General features: G+C 40.2%; 1 protein-coding gene across 6 annotated transcripts in view; it reads left to right on the forward strand.

Annotated features, from left to right (window-relative positions):
- Positions 1 to 22,376, forward strand: part of LOC138049531 (uncharacterized) — a 161,863-nt gene extending 139,487 nt beyond the window's left edge. For 5 of the 6 annotated variants that reach the window (XM_068895842.1, XM_068895846.1, XM_068895847.1 and 2 more), the window contains 7 exons: positions 9,595 to 10,521; positions 10,645 to 10,848; positions 12,225 to 13,607; positions 14,898 to 15,041; positions 19,140 to 19,382; positions 20,405 to 20,482; positions 21,387 to 22,376. In XM_068895842.1, the coding sequence (XP_068751943.1) occupies positions 9,595 to 10,521; positions 10,645 to 10,848; positions 12,225 to 13,607; positions 14,898 to 15,041; positions 19,140 to 19,382; positions 20,405 to 20,482; positions 21,387 to 21,580 (3,173 nt within the window). In that variant the 3' untranslated portion in view covers positions 21,581 to 22,376. The remainder of the gene's footprint in view (positions 1 to 9,594; positions 10,522 to 10,644; positions 10,849 to 12,224; positions 13,608 to 14,897; positions 15,042 to 19,139; positions 19,383 to 20,404; positions 20,483 to 21,386) is intronic. The other variant, XM_068895845.1, reaches the window with a different exon arrangement.
- Positions 22,377 to 22,500: the final 124 nt, after the last annotated feature.

The following is a 22,500-nucleotide window of genomic DNA, read 5'->3' on the forward strand; positions in this document are numbered from 1 at the left end:
ACTCTGTTAGGTGAGGTTGACCACGATGGCCGCACACAGTAAGGAATTTGCCTCTCGAGACCAAAAATATCAAACATGTTTGATTTTATCCTCACGGCCTCGCGAGGCGTATTTCCAGCGTATTGCGCACCAAAATTTTTTTCTCCCCGCACACGTGAGGAAACAGCTGAGAAAACCGCTCAGTTTGCTCAGCTCTTTCCTCACTGTGTGCTGCGGGCTTTATTTCAAAGAGCTACATCTCTTAAGCTCATGCACCTAAGAAACATGCCAGTTGTCTACCACTATATTAATATTATACGACATAAATTCTATATTTAAATACCCAGCAAAATTCAAATCCTTGAGACATTTATAATTTATTGACTCTTACAAAAATCATTACATTTTATGCGCAATCACTTAAGTGTTTCCATGCACTAAAAGTTCGAATGATACAATATCAATAATTCATAATTAATAATTAACCAGGCTAACCCATTTTATGAAACAAATTCAACATTTACAAGTTTCATAAAATAATCATAATGGTTTTTGGGCCCAAAAATTATCAAGACCTTCGCGAAACAGGCCCCTGAAATCATACTTGTGATTTTAGACCAAACTGCTCTCCACTCAGCCGAATTACCATTGTTAATTACACAGTGCTATGACTTTTTTCAACCTTTCGATTCCATAATTCACACAGATTAACAATATAGAACATAAATCGGTGCTGGTTCATATGCCTAAATATCCTTTGACAAGCAGTCAGGTGACGAATAACTACGTAAGCAAGACAACGAACGATGAGACTTGGGGCTCAGCTAGCAGTTACACTACGGTGACCTAACACGAAGTATATGTCAAGTTCATAAGATGGCGTCCAAGCATCACTTCGTTGTTTCCTGCGGATCACAATTCAGGAAATGTTTATCGTCTTGTAGAGAAGAAATAAGTTTGCAACTTCTGTTAAACTTGGTGTCGACATTCTTCTATAATTATGGTAAAAGGATTTCAATCTCGACTCACTTAGAACATTGATGGCATGATTCGTGAAAAGCTACTATAAAATTCCCCGACACGAGATGCATCTTTAACCAATGGTTACTTTCAAGTAATGGGTCATACGACAAGGACATTTTTTGTGTGTGGCTCATTCAATCTAATTCCTTGCAAGCTGACATTGGTAAGCTCCAAATAATTGCTTTGCATCTCTTAGTACCTGTTGGTGAAGTCATTCTTACATGAATTGTCAGAGTATAAAAATACGAGGCAGTTACATGTATATCTGTCAGTAAATTGTTCCACCTTAGTCACTAAATGACAACCTTGCCATAACTTCCTGCTGCCATATCTTCCCGATTTCCCAAATTCGTTCCTCTCTCCCTTGTTCTTCGTGCTGGTTTGTAAAATTTCTCAAATCATTACAATGCAAAAAAACGAACGTTTCTAATTTGAGGTCAAACAGCACTGGAGATCGAATTAGCCTTTCCTTAATTTTTGGTCACCACATTCGCCAACTTGTATGGGCCCCCTTCATTGCTTTGCCATGTCGGCGATTGTGGCGAAATTGTCATTTTCGCCATATTTACCAAATTCGTCGCTTTCGCCAACTTTTATGGGCCCCCTTCACTGCTTTCTGTTTTTCCTCGTTGGCGAATGTGGCAAAATTGTCATTTTCGCCATATTTGCCAAATTCGCCGCTTTCGCCAACTTTTATGGGCCCCCTTCACTGCTTTGTGTTTTTCCTCGTTGGCGATTGTGACAAAATTGTCATTTTTGCCATGTTTGCCAAATTCGTCGCTTTCGCCAGCTTTTATGGGCCCCCTTCACTGCTTTGTGTTTTTTCTCGTTGGCGATTGTGGCAAAATTGTCATTTTCGCCATATTTGCCAAATTCGCCGCTTTTGTCAACTTTTATGGGCCCCCTTCCCTGCTTTGTGTTTTTCCTCGTTGGCGATTGTGGCAAAATTGTCATTTTCGCCATGTTTGCCAAATTCGCCGCTTTCGCCAACTTTTATGGGCCCCCTTCACTGCTTTGTGTTTTTTCTCGTTGGCGATTGTGGCAAAATTGTCATTTTCGCCATATTTGCCAAATTCGCCGCTTTTGTCAACTTTTATGGGCCCCCTTCCCTGCTTTGTGTTTTTCCTCGTTGGCGATTGTGGCAAAATTGTCATTTTCGCCATATTTGCCAAATTCGCCGCTTTCGCCAACTTTTATGGGCCCCCTTCACTGCTTTGTGTTTTTCCTCGTTGGCGATTGTGGCAAAATTGTCATTTTCGCCATGTTTGCCAAATTCGTCGCTTTCGCCAGCTTTTACGGGCCCCCTTCACTGCTTTGTGTTTTTTCTCGTTGGCGATTGCGGCAAAATTGTCATTTTCGCCATATTTGCCAAATTCGCCGCTTTTGTCAACTTTTATGGGCCCCCTTCCCTGCTTTGTGTTTTTCCTCGTTGGCGATTGTGGCAAAATTGTCATTTTCGCCATATTTGCCAAATTCGTCGCTTTCGCCAACTTTTATGGGCCCCCTTCACTGCTTTGTGTTTTTCCTCGTTGGCGATTGTGGCAAAATTGTCATTTTCGCCATATTTGCCAAATTCCCCAACATTTTCTCGTTTTGCCATTGTTGTTGTTGTTGTGTGCATTTCTGGACATATCTCCAATTCTGCAACAACATCACTGTTCAAGTAAGACCTACTGCTTCCTTCATCCAGGAGAGCATTCACGTTCACTTGTCTTCCTCCACTGGCCAGATACAGATGAACGGTCCGTAGGGCCTCGAACTCCAAAGGAACAGTGCGTTTAATTGTAGTCGTTGTCATATGGGTCCTCTCATTTGTCTCTCCTTCAGCTGATCTACTTACAGATGTGAGCGGCAGGTCTGACCTGGCTGTGGAATCATTCTGAGGGGTCTTGACTTCAGCTCGATGCTCATGAAGCATTCGATGATGATCTGTGATCTGCATCCGTTTAGTCCACACACTCTGCTCCTAAAACACTCTTGACCTCTATGACTATCTGCTAGACAACTAAAACATAATTTGTGTCCTGAGGCTACTTCCCATCGTTTTGGCCCTGTCATTTTTTTAAAGCTCTCACAAGACCATATTCCATGTTGAGCATTGCACACCTTACACGCCTGACTTGGTTTCTTCTTATCAAGAGTGGAATTTCTAGTTACAAAAGATGATCCTGCTGTGGGGCTATTCCTCTCCTTAGGGGATTCTTTGAGAACACCTCTTACAGTCTCTGAAGCTGTGGTCAGCTCTCTTAATGTGCTCACATTCTCTGTTCGATGGTTGTCGCTAACCCACTGCTTGTACTTAGACAGAAGCTCTTTATTAAACCTCCACTGTAGAGTGATGTACAATGATCCATTTCCTAGCTCTGCCTCCTGGTTAGCATCCTTCAAGTTCACAACAATCCCATCAAGCAGTTCTGAAAACTTCTCCAGGTCTCTCTCGTTACCTTCTCTCACTGGTTTAAAGGCATTCAGCTCTTTAAGTCTAAGTGTCAGGGCCCTTTGATTTCCTCCATACTTTCGTTCTAAACGGGACCTGGCCGCTTCATACGCTGCTGCTGAGTGTCCCAGGTCCTCAACGACTCTTAGAGGTTCACCCTGAAGACATTCCCGCAATCGCAAAAGCTTGTACTCTGGTGTAGCTCCAGTACGGTCCACACAGGAATAAAATGCTGCTCTCCAAGCTTCACAATTCTTCTTTTGACCAATGAACTTGGGAACACTTACTCTTAATAGAAGAGCAGAGGAGTTAGCACTAATCTGGTCTGCGGTGGACAGTGGAGATGGCTGGTTTCTTCCAGTGGGCATAAACTGACCTTGACCTCCACTGAAGGGTAATTGTTGCATTAGTGATGGTAAATAAACGCTCGGCGAAGACCTGCTCACTGTAGGAAACGGTGAAGTATGTGACTGATTCATTAAACTTTGAAATGAGACTACTGGTGTCGCTGAAGTTGGCTGTTGAAGCCGGAGTTGCTATTCCACTGAAGGATAAAACGGAACAAGTGGAGTCGGCGTATAAACATCTCCGCGGAACGAGGGCGTAGGCAATCCAGCTACCATTCCAATTGTGGTTGAAGCGTTCGGAATTTGAGTGCACGAAGATATAACAGGCTGTTTGAGCAACAAAATCTTGTTTCTGTAACGGCTTTCTTGACAACAGGATCTGTGCAAGTTGCTTCTCGTATTCAGCAACAGTTCGCTCGATTTCTTGTTCGACTCAAATGAGCTCTTCTTCCTGTTTTGTTATTTCTTCTCTTAGTCGCTTCGTTTGATCCTCAGCTGATGATCTGCTCATGCCGCTCAGTTCTTTCGACTTCGGAGAAATCCCTCTCAATTGCATCCAGTTCCTTCGAAACAGCACCGAGTTTTCTTGAATCTCTTATGTTTTCGTAGTAAGCTTCTAACTCCTCGCAGGCTCGAAGCACACCCTCGTAAGCGTCCGTAAAAACACTCAGGCTCTCAATAACTTGCATTCTCGAAGACAGTCTTCCTTCCATCACCATCATAAGCTTCTTTCGGTTCTTCGTGTATGAGCACTTCGATCTCAGTTTTCGCTTCTTCAGAGTTCAAAATTCTCTACCGAACCTCGCTTTGCTACCAAATGTTCTTGCGAAAGGGTAAAAAATTCAAGGATAAGTCATCGCTTCTTAATTTAAACTCGTTTAATGAACCGACATAACACTGAACCTGGTTTGTGACAATAAAAACATAGCCGAAGAAAACCTCACGCTCGATCTGGTCCTACACTGCGCATGTCCGTGATAAAACTAGTTCCTAGTCCTTTTGAATAAAAGTACTACCACGACAAATGGGGATCAGGAAGCTAAAGAAAAGGCAGTGGACCAGGAAAAATGGAAAAGATACAAGTTGATGTAAATATCGGTGTAGTGCCAAACATTATCTTGTTCAAAACAGCGGAAATCCTAAGAAAAAATTTTAGAAGAATAAGAGTGATCGAGAGAGGTAACCTGTTGGCTCTTGGCCATTTGTTATGGCCCTCCCAATAGCGTTTATTTTAGTCGGCAATGACAGCCTGAGCAATATGCTTTTTTCGTCATAACAATAATAATAATAATAATAATTGCTGCCCGCACAGGGCAGCCTCCTATTTCTGCTGTGATATCTGGTTAGTACTTAAACACGGAATGCCAGAATGATGGAATACCGAAAGGGAGGAATACTTAAACACGGAACGCCGGAATACTTAAACATGGAATACAGGAATACTTAAACACGGAACGCCATAATACTAAAAACGGAACACTGGAATACTTAAACACGGAACAGTTGTGAAAATGTTGACAATTGGAACACATGGTTTCTCCCCCCACAAGTGTTCGGGGCAAAAACGAAAGTGGAGATGCATGGAACTGCATGTCCTTCAGAGTTTTTCAGGCCGTAGATGTTTTCGTTCCGAAGACTTTGGGAAAGTCGTGAAGAAGGAATTACATCACTTCTCTGATGCGAGCACAAAGGGCTATGGTCAATGCAGTTACTTTATTGTCGTAAAAAGAGGTTGCTGTTATTCATTGTGGTGAAGTACAATAACAATAATGTATTCTTGTTTGTCTCACGATGTGGTCACTTGTGATGTAGATCGCGGCGTTTCGACAGCATACTGTTAGTCTTCATCAGGCGATGATGTCGACTGGTTACTCGTCATCTTTTAAACAGGATGCTCCGCTGCGATTTGTTGGTTTTCAGCAGCTGTGGTTGGTGCGTTTCAATCCTCGCTGTTTCGGCGTGTTGTTCCTTCGGCGGTCCGCTGTCGTACGGTTCTCCTGTTGTTGTGTTTCTTGATCGTGGGCGTTCATGCTTCTGGAATTTCTATTCCACTATCCCTGTTGATGTTGTTAGGGTAAAGTCTTATGTGAATCGCCTTTTTGACCCTACGTGTGCACCAATGAGGGTTACGATCAATAAACTTTGCTTCGTTCCAAAGCGGGTTGTATCCGGTGTTGTTAGCGTGTTCTGAAACGGCGAAGGTCTGGGTACGGGCAAGTCGGATGTCTCGCTCATGTTCTTTCCTTCTATATTGCATAGGTCTTCCAGTCTCGCCAATGTAGACTTTACGGCATTCACAGGGAATCCTGTAAACCACGCCATCTTGTTTAGTCGGCTCCACAGCGTCTTTTGTACGTACTAGATGTGATCTTAATGTAGTCTCCGACTTCAAAACAGCGCGTATGCCTTGTTGCTGTTGGCAGCGGCGAAGTTGTTGGGATAGGCCTTTCACATAGGGTAAAACCGTAGTAGACTTGTACTCGATCGTGGGTTCAGCACTGCTACTCGGTTTCCTGATCTTGGTGATTTTCTGCAAGAAAGAAAGAGGGTAACCATTAGAGACAAGAACAGAAGACAGGTGTTTCAGATGTTTTATCAGAAGAATAACTATTGTTGACAATTCTTTCACCAGAATTTATTGCTAGTAGAAATCTACAATGAGAAAAAAAAATTAAATGTACCAGTAAAAATAAATCGTTCAAGTTAATATTACTCTTGCGTGTTTGAGTCTGTTAGAAATCCACTTCAAACTTGCTTTTTTCTACAACATTAATTTACTATATTTTTCCAACCATCTCCAACACCATGTGATATCTTCATATCTCACGCCCACCATCGTTCTCTACATGGGGCAGCACTTCACTTCCAATATGGAACCCTTAGTAATAATAATAATCTAGAAAGGCTGTTTGTGAGTTAGTATTAAGTTAGTGGTTAGGAAAAAGAAAATCCAAATGCTGGTATTGTAATGCAAAGTGTTAACATCAAGGCCAAGCAAAGATTTAAGCTACGGATATAAGGCTGTATCCCGGCCGTAAATACAACGAGAAGCAGTTATTTAATAGTTATAGCAGCAGTTGAAAGTTAATTTATTTGAACTGCCAAAAATTGATATTTTATTTTAGATCCCATACATTTCTTTACAACATCGGGCAGCCATTTTTTCTGTTCCATTTGATTGACATGCGGTATTCGTGACGTAATATGACTCGAATTTCTGGTAATGTATAGTTCGTCTTTTCCTTCGTACGAAAGTTTGTTCTTAAAAGTGTTCTGTACTCTACGAGTGACTTTTCAAAAGGCGTCTTGACATTGAAAACGTGGTTCACTTATTCGCACTCCTGGCCCCAGTTGTTCAAACGATGGATGGCGCTATCCACGGGATAAATCACTCTCCAATGGATAAAGTCACAGCAAAACCAATTGCACTATCCAATGGATAGTGATTTATCCGATGGATAGCGTTATCCACCTTTCGAACAACTGGGGCCAGGTCTTGGTAACGCATCGTGATTGGTCAAAGGATTAAAGGCTCAGAATGCAATAATCTTCAACTAAAAAGGAGGTGCTTAGCACGAAGTGTGGTTTAACACCATCAACTTATTCTAGACCAATCGCGGTTGTTGGTAGACCAGCGTCGCTTTAAACAACTCCTCTGGAAAGAACGTGACTTGTCAAGTAATAAACTGTAATGGGCTATGCCACGTTATTTTAGTGTGTTTCGGGGAAAACTTTAGTTAATCACGAGTTTTAAAACTCGAAAATGACAAGATGATTCTGAGCAAAAACGATCTTTATCCAGGCGATTTGCTGTAAACTTGAAAAACGTCGGGCCGACGTTTTTTCTTTGAAATGTGGCAATGAAGCGCGTTATTAAAGTTAGTTGTGTTTCCTAGTACGTACATTTTGCCTGGCAACCGTATGGCCTTTTTGTTGAAATGTCACGTCCGTTTTTCTGCGAAAGGTCCCCTATACCCATTTGTAAAACTCAGTCTCGTAGCTATATTTGGTCTTTTCACGTGTCACGAATAATATCCAAATTTCTTTCAGCTTCTCGCGAAATTCGAGACGATCACGTTTCACATAAAAATAAAGATAAAATAAAATTGGGTGCCCGTACGCTTTTTTCACCCAATTTACTGAAGCTAAAATGTAAAAATAAATATCATGCAGTCTCGCACAAATCGTTGATTTACGAATCACGTGTAAGTAAATGCGTATTTCACGGATCACGGAAAGTCGAAAACCGTGTTCCCGTGGACGAAAAAACAGATTCACGAATCACGGAATAATAAAATCCTCATTCACGCGTCACGCAAAGCTAAAATGCTCTTTTCGCTCATCACGAAAAAAGTATAGAGTGTTTTCACGTGATGTCATGGCGGCTATGTTGGTGTGCCTAAAGAAAGAAATGGCGGTTATGATGGTGTACCAAACTAGTCCTCCGGGAATTGAATTCTATTTATGCAAATACTTTCTTTTGTTTTCGTAGTCCAATATGGCTTCTGATACGAACATACGAAAAGTTAAGTTTATAAAAAGTATTGCAGTTCAAGCAAATGTTTTTAAATTTAAATGGCCCAAGTCAAAGAATTTTTAAGATGGCTCACCACAGTTTTCCGAAGAAAAAGATCAAGATTTTGAAATCTGTGAAATTAAAGCAGCAGGATGTCTCTTCTGAAATGTTACATGTAGTTACTGCAATTAATGTAAAATGTAATTTTTTTTCTAACAAATGAATGCAAATAAGGGGAAAATACTAATTATAGTGACCGAGCTCCTGGAGGGGGACTGAAAACTATACATTTCAAACCTTTTTCTCAAAACCCAGCCGTAACACCCACTTATGTCCAGGTTTGACCCTAATTAGATGCACGCCCAAGTAACACCAGGGTTAAAGTTTGGAAATCAGTAAATAATATGACGACGAAACCGTCAACTTTATTAAAAAGATCTATCTGACAGTTTTCAGTTATTATCAAAATAGACAACATTGACGTTTTTGCCATTTACGAAAAACCTGCCAGTGAGATTTAACTATTTATTTCCATACATGGTTATTTTTTTCTTGTTAAGGAAATCCTGAAATTTGGCACGGCCTTTTTTGAAATGTCTAGTTCCAGTCCCCCCTCCAGGAGCGGGGTCACTATATTTAGCATTTTCCCCTGCTTTGCATTTATTTGTTAGGTAAAATGACATTTTACTTTAATTGCAGTGACTACCACTTCAGAAGAGACATCCTGTTGCTTTGATTAAACAGATTTCAAAATCTTGACCTTTTTGTTCAGAAAACTGTAGCCTGAGCCACTTTAAAAAAATTCAATAATTGACAAAAACAAAGGTTATTTATGTGCAGTTTTTACTTCTTTAACAAGTGTGACCTTTGTGGAATGCCATGATGATGGGGTAAGTTGGTGTTTGCCTCGACATGTTAGGGAGCTTGCGCATGCGTTGTTTTATTGCCACGGACGGCAACCCGAAGTTAATTGTTTTCCTTTTAAGCTTTTCGCTATATTAGAAACGATTAGTTTAAAAATCTGGGAGAGACCAGTGTCCTGGCATGGGAAATGTTCACTTCCGGTGTTCGTTCGTGGCTCAAAAACGTCGCGTTCTTAGGCTCCCTATTATCCACCTCAAATTTCTTGAAAATTCGAGCATTACAAAGTGGTCGTACATTCTCTAGTTTTCTTTCCACTGCTCACTATTATCTTGCTTTGCAGTCCTCGTCAATACCTCATGGGCCATTCATAATTCCTAGATTTCGTACAACAACGTTTTAATCTTTGTTTGCACACTTTCATGTTGAAGGTGTTTTAACAACAAAAACAAAGAACAAGGCTCCACTTTGGACAAAAAAGATATCAGTGTCCAGTGTTATAACAAGTGAAGGTGGTACAGTGGTTGGAGAGGGAGTCAAACTTGTGTGTGCCCCTGGAGTTGTTGAAAGACCTGTAACTGTTACGGTAACATTAGAAGATCCCTCCAAGTACTGCGGTCTTTTAGTTCAAAATGACCTTGAGAATGACATCATGTTCTGTGCACCCATCATCAATCTTCAACCTAATGGTCACCATTTCAAGAGAGGAGTAGAGTTGACAGTCAGGTTGAAAGGGGCGATTTCCTCGTTTAATGAAGTTGTCATTTTACATGGAAAGGAGACTTGTCTAAGAAAGATCGCTTGGGAAGACATTACTCAAAACACAATCGAATCGAATGAAACAAGTGACGAAGTGATCATCACAACGGAACGATTCTCAATCATTGCAGCCTTCATGAAAAGGACTCTAATTCTAACAAAAGACATTGCATCTAGACTAAATTTATTGAGATATAATTACTCGTTGTTGGTGTTGTTCAACGATAAATCTGTTCCAAACCAACTTGCTGTTGTGTTTGTGAGCGAGGACGTCGAAAATGAAGCATTCTTCCAAGAGGATAAGACGTCTGTCTTGGTACAACTCAAAGAGGAAGGATTTAGAGAAATATTTTTGAAAGGGCAAGACGATAGGCGAATTTGCAATCATGAAGAGCTCAAGGTATCTACGTCTCTTGGAGAAGACTTCAAATGTTCCAGCAGTGACCTTACTGTCGTCGTAGAATCCTCGACTTGGTGGAGTACGGGACATGCCATAAAACTTCCATTAGAGAGCACCAAACAAGACAAAATCCTGTGTGGGAGAATAACTGTGAAAGGAGAGTATGGAAACAGCAAAGAAATGACGTTTTGTGACTTAGGTAAGTTAGATGGCGGTAAAATGATCTATAGGTATGATATATTGGAAGAGTGCACTATGGTTAATGTGACTGAAGAATTACCCATCGCATGGTGATACCTTACTAATTTTTTTTCGCTTGCAGATATCCATGGTTACGTTAGAGATTTGTTGGGTGTTAAGGGAGACATCTTTAACGTCATCCCCATTGCTGAAGCGCTGAAGTTGTCTAAAGAAGCACTGCATGAAATTAAAGAAAAGTGGAGGGACGACGAGTGCCAACTGGAAGTAATCTTGGAGAAGAGTGATGTTTCTTCTCTCAAGGAAGTTCTTGAGGGCTTGAAACCAGGTTAAGAGACTTAAGCGATACCGCTTTTAGATGACCTTGACACCCAAGAACAAGAATTATTTATAATTATTAAAGCCGCTGCGGTAATGTAATAGATCTTTTTGCAGATACGGCGGCCATTTTGATTTCTATTGTTTCGAAAGATAGTAGGGGATTCTCAGGGGGAAAATTAATATGTATTTGCCCCCTGGGCATCCCATAATAGCTATTTGAAACAATAGAATTCAAAATGGCCGCCGCATCTCCAAAAAGGTCTATTAATTTATATTTTGCTTTTTGTCACTTCTTTGTCTCCCATGAAGCTTCAGATAAATGAGCCGTCACGATTATCATCATGGTCATCGTCTCCATCCTTTTCATATGAACAATTTTAAAAAAGACTTCTCCTTGGACAGAACGTTGTACAGACTTAATTAAGTTAAACGTTTTGTCTTCATCGGGTCCGGAAGGAGAAATAATGCGTTCACACCAGCATGCCTGGTGTGAAAAAATGATCCCTCTATGCCTAAAATGTGATGTTTGGCGTGGCTAAGAAAAGGTAATGGAAACACACTTTATATTTTATATTTGCAGACTGCAGTTCGTTTCTTTTATTATAACGCCTAAGGGTTCAATTGTCCTTGCTTTGTGAAGGATGCCTACTTCGCGTATTCTTGTGAAAAAGTGACGCCCATTTTTTTCCAGTGGAAGTGGGAAGCATTATCAATATCGTCGTCGTTATCATTAATTGGTTTTAGTATAATTACATAAGTGATTATTGAATTTTTTTGCGTTGATTGGTTGCGCTTGAGGTGACTACATTGTATTACGCGATAATCACCTAAGCGGTTTTTTCAAAATATCCGCAAGCCGTTTTGTCGAGGTGACAGAAAAACGAATTCATTGTTTTAAAAGGAAAAGGAAAGGAACTTTATTTAGGTTTCTAATCTTGTAGCGCTGGAGCACTAATTGGGGGCAATGTAAATTAAAATCAACGCAAATCAAAGCCAATCGAATCAAATTCGGTTTTTGGGGAGAGGGGAAAACCGGAGTATCCGGAGAAAAACCTCACGATGCAGAGTAGAGAACCAACAAACTCAACCCACATATGACGCCGAGTCTGCGAAGCGAACCCGGGCCACATTGGTGGGAGACGAGTGCTCTCACCACTGTACCACCCCTGCACACCTGCAATGCAAATTTTTCAAATAATCAAGAATGTAATTGTACTCAGTAAAATCCTATACTAGGCTCATTGCTTATCGGTGAATAAAGACCTCGACTTCGTCTCGGTGAATGGTTGTCAATAATAATAATAATAATAATAATAATAATAATAATAATAATAATAATAATAATAATAATAATAATTCAATGGCATATTTTTATTGTTATAGATTACCGTTTGACCACTGAAAGAGGTCAGATGCACGTGAAGCACTTGAGGTACTTAGCAACAAAAATTGGCAGCCTAGAGCACGACAGTGTTGAACTTGAGAAGTACTTTGCCATTAAGATCCACGCATATTGTCAGATGGTGTTAAGGGATTGCTGCCTTGAGATGGAAAGCACTGCTTATGGAGTGGGAAAAGCAGCTTCATCGACGAAACTCGATGCGTTTATAACTATCAGGATGCTAGGAAGTATTCCTGACTGTTTGAAAGATTTCCTCTTCTTTGCTTGCAAGGATATCTGTTCGTCTTCTGAAGAATGCATTATTGAGAAATTTAAGAGCGTTGTTCCCGAGTTGATTCAGATGATAAAGGAAGTCTTTGTTGAAAACGATACCAATCATGAAGAGCAAAATGGCTTGCGGGGTCTATCGGACGAAACATTAGCACCCTTCGAGCTCAGTATTCGGATTGCTCGACAAGACAAAACAGTCTTAAAACTTATGTCGGTCGTTTCCAAAATTCTGGAGAAACTGTGCCAACAAAACTGCAGCTACGGACGCAAGTCCGAAATTGAAAGATGGGGGAAAAGCGCAGCAAATCTGGCCATGTTGGATTTTTTGAAGTCCTTTTTTCAAAACTGTCCAGAAAACAGGAGATTACACAAACGGTTGGAGTTGTTTTCCGAGCGGATGGTAGATATTTTGTCAAATCCAAGAGAATTTGCAGACGAAGTCTTTATTCGCAATTTTGCCAACATTGCATTGAGTCTCATTGATTTTGCCAAGTTCGATGCATCCAAATTGGTGAGATTTGTACTTATTGACTCATCCAATTCCTGTATCAACTGTAGCAGAGAACATACACAGTACGACTTAAACAGGAATCCATCGGTATTCTCTCAGACAATTCATGTGAAGAAAGAGTCTGAAGATGAGCTTAAACTGCACGCTTCAGCAAGCGTTCACATGGGTGGAGAGATTCACGAAGTTGGATCGTTTCAGTTGGTGATTATGCTGTGCGAATCTGGTTGGGAGAGCCTTGAAAAATGCAGAAGAAAAATGCCTAGGGTCACCACGGCGAAGATGAAAGACAAAGATTCCGATAACCTTCGGGTGGTCCTGTGTTCATCCCAGAAGCAAGAGCTCTCCGAAGTGCTGCAAGTTCTGGGGAGTGAAATGAGCGAAGGATTGGTCGACCTGACAAAGTCACAAGTCACCCAATGTCCGCTAACTGCGAGAAGTATTTCAGCGAAAGCTGGAAAGGTTTTGAGTCTCCGCTTGATTTACAAATGGGGATCCGGTTCACTGGATCTTGAAAGCAAAGATTTTGTAGTATGCGCCAATTCTTCTGCCCGAAGTGCATCTTTCCCAGAGTTGCCACTTTTCGGTAAGCTTTAACACAATGTAATCCGGCCATTCATGCCTACACATCATAATGGGTTACAAGATGCCTCTTTAAAGCCTAACAACTTCATGCATTACTTTTTGGTTCTGGTTCTGGTTAAGGTCATGGTTAAAGGTTCACTTTGTGATGTCTACACCAAGGTACGTGAATCGAAACCCGGTGAAAAGAGATATGTCCAGGATTCACCCTAATTTGATGCGCACGGATTTCAATAAGCGTCACGAAGTGTCCCCTTGCTCTTCTCCCCAAAATCAACATCACTCGTGTCTCGGAATACAGACATTTAACGTCACAAAGTGTAGCCCAAATGCTGCTGCTCACTGAAGTAACGATAAACAGCTGCATTACTGGAAGCTAAAAAACACTAACACTTACCCTAAGGTCCGTTTTAAACGTTGCATTTTACATGTGCCGAATCTAATGCAAATGAGAAAAATCTATTGTTTTCGCTCATTTGCATTAGATTCGGCACATGTAAAATGCGACATTTAAAACTGGCGTTACCTTATTGTTGGAAATAGAGGGTAAATGTCAAAATATTTCATGTCTTCCTCCTCTTCAAAGCGAGTCTAAGTGCGACGTTTTTCTTATGAAACTCATAATTTTCATAAATATATAAAGTAGAACTAATTACCATCACAATTACTTTGCACTTAGACTCGCTTTGATAAGGAAGGGGGAGGGTGGGAAAGACATGGACTTGGAAATGGCCAATTAGGTGTGCATCTAACTATTAGGTGCAATCTTGGACATAAGTCAAGATGTGGCTAGAAGCTTTATAAGACGAGATATAAAAGGGGGGAACTATCCTTCCTTGGTTCAGCTTTAGTTCGCCTATCCTCTTAGAAAGCGGATGGTAGTGATAAAAAAATGGAGACAAACTAAAACAAAGCTCAAGTATAAAAGCTACCCTCCAGGCCATGTTATGTATGTGTATGTGATTCTTAAAACAACTCAATGAATGAACCTGTCGAGAAAACAGACCAGAATTCATGAAATACTACTTAAAAGCATACTTCAACTATAATAACGTCGGTCAATTTCAGTTCTTTTAAACACCAAGTTGTATTTGATGAGTCAGCTGTCTGAACTTCATAAACATCAGGTGCAACTTTAAGTTTATGTGAGAGATATGTAAAAATAGTGGGCACTTACGTTTGCCAATCCGTAATTGATAATTTTTAGCGTAGTACTGCATTCAAGAGAGAAATTGAAAACAGCAGGTTAAATAATTTTTTTGGCTTCTTCATATAGTTTCTTTTTCTTTGTTAGGTTTTTCGACTGCTGCGCAGCGGAACGAGGCAGCAGCAACTCAAGGCAACCCCTTCCCTATCGCATCAGCTGATGTAAACCTCAACTTTCCCATTTCCCAGCCGTTCAGTCAAAGACCGTTAAACATACAATGTCGGAAAGTCGGTGAGTAGTTGAATTTAAGTCAATCTTACGATCTGTGTTTGTTACCTGTTTTGCATTAGGCCCTTGTAAACATCAAGTAAGATATATTATTGTAGTACATACTGAAACGGTAGATAGCGTAGAAGGCGTGCTCTGATTGGCTACTCAAACTCCGAATATTCTTCGTTATTCACCTCCGAGAAACTAGCACGTGATTTGCGCCCGAAAATAACTTAATCATTGCTGGGATAAATGAGTTAAAATCCATTTTCTGTGCTATATTTTCTCACCGTTTTAGTATATACTAAGACAACTATTCACCTTAGTGTCGGTGGCTTGTGGTGGATATTTAACTCGACCGCCGCTTCGTGTTGAGGTTAATGTCCACTACTAGCCATCTCCACTTCGGTGAACAGTTGTTAGCTATCACCTCCGAGCACCTCTCGCGTGATTTGCAACCGAAAATGTTGTAATCTTTGCAGGAATAAATGAGTTAAAGTCATCTTTATGTGCTATATTATCTCCCTGTTTTGGTATTTACTAAAACAACTATTCACCTCAGTGTTGGTTGTTAGGGGTGCATATCCACCACTAGCCACCTCCACTTCGGTGAATAGCTTTTAAATATACTCAGTCACTCAAGAGAATAAAGCTTTTCTGATTAGTCAATGACGAATGAATAAATGGGTTATAGAGTGTAAGAACGCGAGAGCATTTCGCGATTCGTGGGCACGAGTGATGAGACCTTTTTTTTCAAAACTTCACTCGTGCCCATAAATCACGAAATGCGCGTTCATACGATTTCCTATACTTATTGTCAACTACCTTACAAGCTGGATTCTTGGATTGTAACACGAGAGAGGGGGGCTAAGATGACCAGTAGCTGATAACTTAAGAAAAACAAGGGAGCATATTCCCCAATGTCAACTAGTTACCTGGCATTTTCCTCGTGCCTAAGATGTCAACAACCAACTCGAAGTGGGAGAATCGATCCACAAGTTTCAGGCACAGCAAATGGCTGAATTCTGAATATTTATGGTACGTTTAATTTTAAACGTGGCTCTGAAAGTTGTTACAGCAACGGGGTGTGGATTTAGGCTCACAAGCTCACGACTCGAATCGAAATTATGAATGTATGATATTGACATTAACTAGACCACATATGCGATAGTGCTCCAGGACTTCAAAAAACATGTGAAATGTGTCAGTCACAAGGAAGAGGGAAAGTTCTCGAAGGGTTTTTCCTAGTCACTTAAGCATTGCGGCGATGCCCAGCTGTTCGCCGGGAAACGCTTTCGGAGGTACCCTCCAATACGAGAAGAGAAATAACGCTTTGTTTCCTTCAATCTTTTTCACTTTATTGAAACGTACTTTACTAAGTTGTATTTTTGCACAATATCTGAATGTAACCGCCAGGAGCCCATGACTGGGAGCGAACATCAGACCTATATTACTGTGACAGCGATTCCACAGACCGATTTTCTTTTAGATTGAATTTCCCAAGAATGAGACTCTCACAGGAGCCCAATGACCAATGACAAGAAACTAGCTTTACGTCATAGAGTCACCAAACCGGAACTGTCTTTGGTTTTTGCGAGAAAAGATAGCCTGAAATTAGATCGGTCTGTAAAAATGCTGTGACGTAGGCTTAGTATGAGGGTTGTTCGCTCCTGGTCATGGGTTCCTAGGGCACTAATTGGGGGACACCGCTGTACAGAAACAAATCAACTCAATCGTAGGTTGGTTTTTGAGGAAAGAGGAAAACCGGAGTACCTCGAGAAAAACTTCTCGGAGGAGAGTAGGGAACCCATAAACTCAACCCACATATGACGCCGAGCCTGGGAGTCGAACCCAGGCTACATTGGTGAGAGGTGAGTTCCTTCACCACTGAATTATCCCTGCGCCCTATCTAAATTATCCAGGTGGCGAGAGTTAGTACAATTAGAACTATGGCATTGCATAAGAGTTTGGTGGACCATCGGCAACTTTTTCAACCGGCATTAAGGTGGGCAGACACGGGGGGACATGTTGCAGCAAACAAAAGTGTCTGTAGTACACACTGAGGCGACATGCATTATAGAGTCGGGGTATCGTGGACATGTAGCAGGGACAAAATCACAACATTTGCACACACATGAAAATGTTGCGTGTACATGTTTCAGGGATATGCTGCAGCGACATGTCCCAGCGACGTGTCCCATAAAGGTTAACTTGTTGAACTTCATGGGACACGTCGCGGGACAAAATAACCCCCAAATTGGTGTTGCACAATTATAAAAGTATCTGTTTACACGAGGGGACATGTCGCTACAACATATCCCTAAAATACGTACACGCAACATTTTCATGTGTGTGCACATGTTGTGATTTTGTCCCTGCTACATGTCGCCTCAGTGTGCACAGAAAGCCAATGGAGAACCGCCTGTAAGAAGTCTTTCAACCGGTGAAGGTGAGAGTTCATTCGTAAACCACTGTACCGTGTGTTTTAATAATGACTAGCATTGGATTCTTCTAACAACTTTTTAACAATTTCTTTTCCATGCAATCAAAGTAATAGCTCAATGTGCACATGCACCATGGATAAAAAATAGGCACATAATTTGTGCATGTGTCGCGGCTGAACATTTTTGGCCTTGGTGTGCTATCACCATACTTGAGATTTAAGATAACGTGACTCAGTGGTTACAGAATTTAACACATAAGTACGGAATTCGTTACCACCCAAAAAAATGAGTTTTTCCCAATGACGTAACGCAATTTATTTTGCGATGTCTTTCTACATTATCAATTAAGGAAGACAGACTGGAACATTTTTTTTACGTTTCAGTCAGTTTATCCTTATATCATTGAGGTAGTCAAAATTTCCTATTTAGGATAGGATTTGCAAGCATTGGGTGTCTCTCTAAGCCTCGACTGGTTTTATAGCTACCTTGTTGGCCGCAGTCAAAGAGTACGCATCCATGATGCCATCTCTGATGCACTTGTACTGAAATATGGAGTCCATCAGGGATCAATATTGGACCAGTCCTGTTTACTATTCATTTAAATGACCTGTTGTCTGTCCCTACAGTCCTTACTTACTGCAAATTGGCCTGTTACGTTGATGATTCTAACTGTACTTGTCCTTTCCCTTGTCTTACACATCCACTGCAATTGACAATATTTTATTATGTAAATGCGGACCTGGAATGTGTCTCCAGATGGTGTTGTCAAAATTCTTTATTGATAAACCAACGTTCTAATAATTGGCGTGCCTCAACTCCTCAACAAGCTTCCCACACCATCTGCTCGGATGCTAGGAAAAGAAATTATACCCGTTACTGTTGCTAAGGATCTTGGCGCTTACATTGACCAGTCACTAACTTATAATGATCACGTTACTAAAACAGTCTCTACTTGCCTTCATAAGCTTATACAAATAAATAGAATTAAACACTTGCCAGATAAGAAAGCAATACGTCTCCTTGAGTTCCTTTGTTTTCAGTAGGTTATATTACTGCTCAACTGTCTGGTCAAATACTTGTAAACATAACATCAAGAAACTTCAGTGTAGTGTTGTTGTACTTGGCCTTAAAAGTTTGATCACATTTCACAAGGTGTCAACCCTCTCAACTGGCTGCCTGTTAATGACAGACTTAAACGATACCGTAATGATGTTTAAGCGTGTTAATGAACTCGTTCCTGATTACTTAATCGGGAAATTTACTCAACGCTCACAAACTTACACTAGAAATACTAGACAAGGCGGTCAACTGAACAGTCCGAGGTGCCGTACAACCACCGGACAGCGGTCTTTCACCTACCGTGGTGCTGAACTCTGAATAATCTAAGAGACGATGTTAAATCTTCAGACTCTGTCAGAGTTTTTAGCAAAAGAGTTGTTGACCTACTTTTTTTCTGATTAATCTATGAATTTGTAAATAGTAAATCCATTGTAGTTTTCTTTTTCTTTCGTATTGTATTCCACTAATTTTTAATGCGTATTTATGACCTTAGTTATTTGGTCATTTGATTGTTATTTTAGTATGCTAGTTATGTAGTTTTGTAACTGAAAAACTCTTGCAGGGAGTTGCAGTAAAGTATGTATGTATTTTAACGTTAAACTTTCAAATTCTTTAGAAAGCGAAGAAAGAGCTATTGTTCTACCTTGTGAGTTGGTGGAATCGCTTTCTTGCCAATCGAGCGATTGCAAACAGGTTGTTAGTCAATTCAAGGAGAATCTTTTGTGCAGTGAAGCCTCACTGGACAACCCAGATGTTGAGACCAAGGCACTGATCCGCCGTTTTACACGAGAAGCTAAATGTTTTGACAGACTTGACGTTGTCCAGCACTTGAGGGAAATCACACCAGCTGGAACGACAGGTGAGAAAATAGTGGTATAAATGTCTTTATTAAATTCTCAACCTCGGGTAATGCATTTCGCGTGCTCTGATTGGTTCACTCAATCTCGGTTATCAGCTCATATACCTTAGTTTGACCTTATATGGTAAATGATTGCGTTAAGCGTTGCTAAACTAAATTTTTTTTCGCCGGAAAGCGAAATCTTTTTTGTGGAAAGTTTGGATCAATTCCGACGTTTAGAAGTATAGTACACGAAAAGGCAAGAAATGTTTTTGTGATGAGCCTACGTCTGTCTGACCACAAGGTATTACACAACATCGTATCTTCATCGAGTTTTCTCGATTTCGCTCGGAATTTCTCGCTTTTTTCGCTCGTAATTCGTACTTCCAAATTTTTGGAGTTTAAGGAATTTAATAAAACAACTATTCCATTCGCGCTTGTTGGATATAAGACTGGTTATAGCCATCTCATATTCAACGCGCGCTCATGGAATAATTAGTAATTATATCTGTTAACACTGGTATTTAATTAATCCTGTAGATGTCGGATGTTGGGATTTCTTGGGCGTTTTGCTTTACTTTATGTGGTAAAAGGCATTCTCTGATTGACTGATTGATAAAATGTCCAAGTCCTAGACATGAGTTTATCTTTAAATGAATAAATTAATTAATTAATAGATAACAAGCAAATAGAAAATAGAGTTGTATTTAAACTGGAAATCTGCTTGCCAGCGATGAAAGTATGTGGCTGTTTTTATGTTTAGAGGTATTCTGCTCAAAAATTTCCATAATTCTTGTTCGGGGTTAACGTGTACACTACATGATTTTATTGATACGGCTATCAGTAGCTTTCGAGGGAAAGGAACATTATTGACCGCCAGCACCTAATTTAGCTGTCTAAAATCCTAAAAACAACTGAAAATTGGCGACTATTTCTCTTGCCGGTATCTATTGGCCTCTCAGCCTTTGGATCTAAATAAGAAGATAATTGTTCAAGACCTCTTCCACATAACAATTTCTGAGACCTTTGCCTCGTTATTTAAGGTCCAGTGCTACCAGAAAATCTTCAGATTCAGGACATGTCATCTCAACAAAGAACCGATCTCACTGTAGCCTTAACTGGTAAGTTGCAGAAGTTTAAAATACTATCCTCAAAAAAATATTCTTACCGATTCTTTGGATGATGCTTCAGTGCTATCCCCCACCAACATCAAAATATATTTCTAAAATGTAGAACGCCAAAATCCTCTTTGAAGCTACATCACCGAAAGATCACCTGTTTTGTTGTATATTGCTTTTAGAAAGGGGCACTTTTGCACTTAACAGTATTGTACTCGATTGAATGACTCTTTAGTCCTATTTGCGGGTCACTCCCCTCTCCTTGTGAACTCTAATAATCGCCATGGCATTTCCTCAATTTTGTTTTGTCTGGATTTTTCTGTTGATCGAAAATACTTCAGTTGCAGATAAAGAACTAAACAGTTAACCTAAGAATCCAACTCAAACTGTCAGGTGCTAGTACATCGTATGGTGTAACAAAAGAGCGTTTTGTACTCACGTGATAAGCAGCTATGCCTTTTTAATTTAACCAAAGAGAAAATAAGTGTTGTGATGTTAACCTGTAAAGATTGAGTTGAACTCACTGGACATTAGTTTAATACACCATCATGGCTGCCGTGTCTTTGTCCCGGGGGACACCAACACAGCCGGCGTTCCGTCGTGTGAAGACGCTTCATAAACGCAGGTCAAAGGAAACTGAAGGAAAGTTACATTGAAACTCTAGCGTTACTGCAAATAGGTATTTCTTTATACCATTGGTGCAACTGTTTCAAAGAAAATCTCGTCCTAGAAGAAACACTACGAAACACTTCTTAAAATTATCATGAAAGTCGCGATAGCCAAAAGTCCTGCAGATTGTTAACCGTGTCTTGAGCTCAACACTGCCGTTTCAGAGGGCACAATACAGTGCCTCTATAGAATCGTCATTGCACAACCTGTAATAATTATTCCTTCATTTGTTTTACAGTTGCGGACGGGTGGCAGCTTGTTGCAGAGAAGTTTGGCTTGAACAGGGACCGGATTGATTACCTTAATTTACGTTATAAAAATCCAGCCGATGCTCTCTTGGCTCATGTTGCTCGGCAACGACCCTTGACTGTTGGATTTGTCTATGATCTTTTGTGTAAATGTGAGCTTCCAGTAATAGCCGACAAACTGTAAAAAACTGAAAAAAAGTTACTGTGATCGTTAAGAATTGGAAATCAGCTGTGTACAAATAAATGAGCGAATGTTTTGAACAGAGAAAGATAGATTAACTAGACGCTACTTTATCCACTTATCACATCGCAGCCAACAGGCCGAATGTGGAAATTCATTTGACCGTAGTACCTTTATACGCTGCTGTGCGCTATGAGGTTTTGCTGCAACATTTTTATTTTGTATATATTAAGTACAATTTAGATTTCATATTTTTGGTTTTTTGCGATATTCACGCATTTTTCACCAAAAAGCAATGAATATTGTTGCACTTTATAACCAGGCATAAAAAAGTTCACATCGAAAGAAATAAAGCAAAAGCGAAAAAAGTAGTTACCTTTCGCGATCAAACAGTTTGAGTCTTTCGACACCGCTAAGTAACCAACTGGCGTTCGTCACTCAACATAAGATAGAATGGGTCAAGCGAAAAATATGGAAAGCGTGTGTAGTCTTATCTTTCGAAGTTTCTGGGCCTGAAAGGTAACTATTTTTACAATTACGTGCACAGTGGGATTAGTTAATAATTAATCCGCCAACTGAAATTAAAAAAAAAACAAAATATAATGGCAAAAATTGTGATCAGCCCGACATACAAAATTTGGGAATTCAATAGGTATCTTTAGTGTATTTTTTGGGCAAGCTTTTTTGTTTTAAAAAATGAGATGGGATAGTTTCCCATATTTTTGATACAGTTAAAGAAAAAGTAGCCGCATTATAGATGTATTTTTACTCCTGGTCTATTAAAATTGAGGGTTGTGACAACACGGTCAGCTGTTGCACATGCGCACTGAACACCATTGGTCAAGTTAGGAAAGGTTCATTATTTTAAATGATGACCGAGTCGGGGAAAAAACCGAAAGGGCATTAAAAATTGTTCTTACCGA

The sequence above is a fragment of the Montipora capricornis genome, chromosome 5, assembly GCF_036669925.1.
Source record: "Montipora capricornis isolate CH-2021 chromosome 5, ASM3666992v2, whole genome shotgun sequence".
Lineage (NCBI taxonomy): Eukaryota > Metazoa > Cnidaria > Anthozoa > Scleractinia > Acroporidae > Montipora > Montipora capricornis.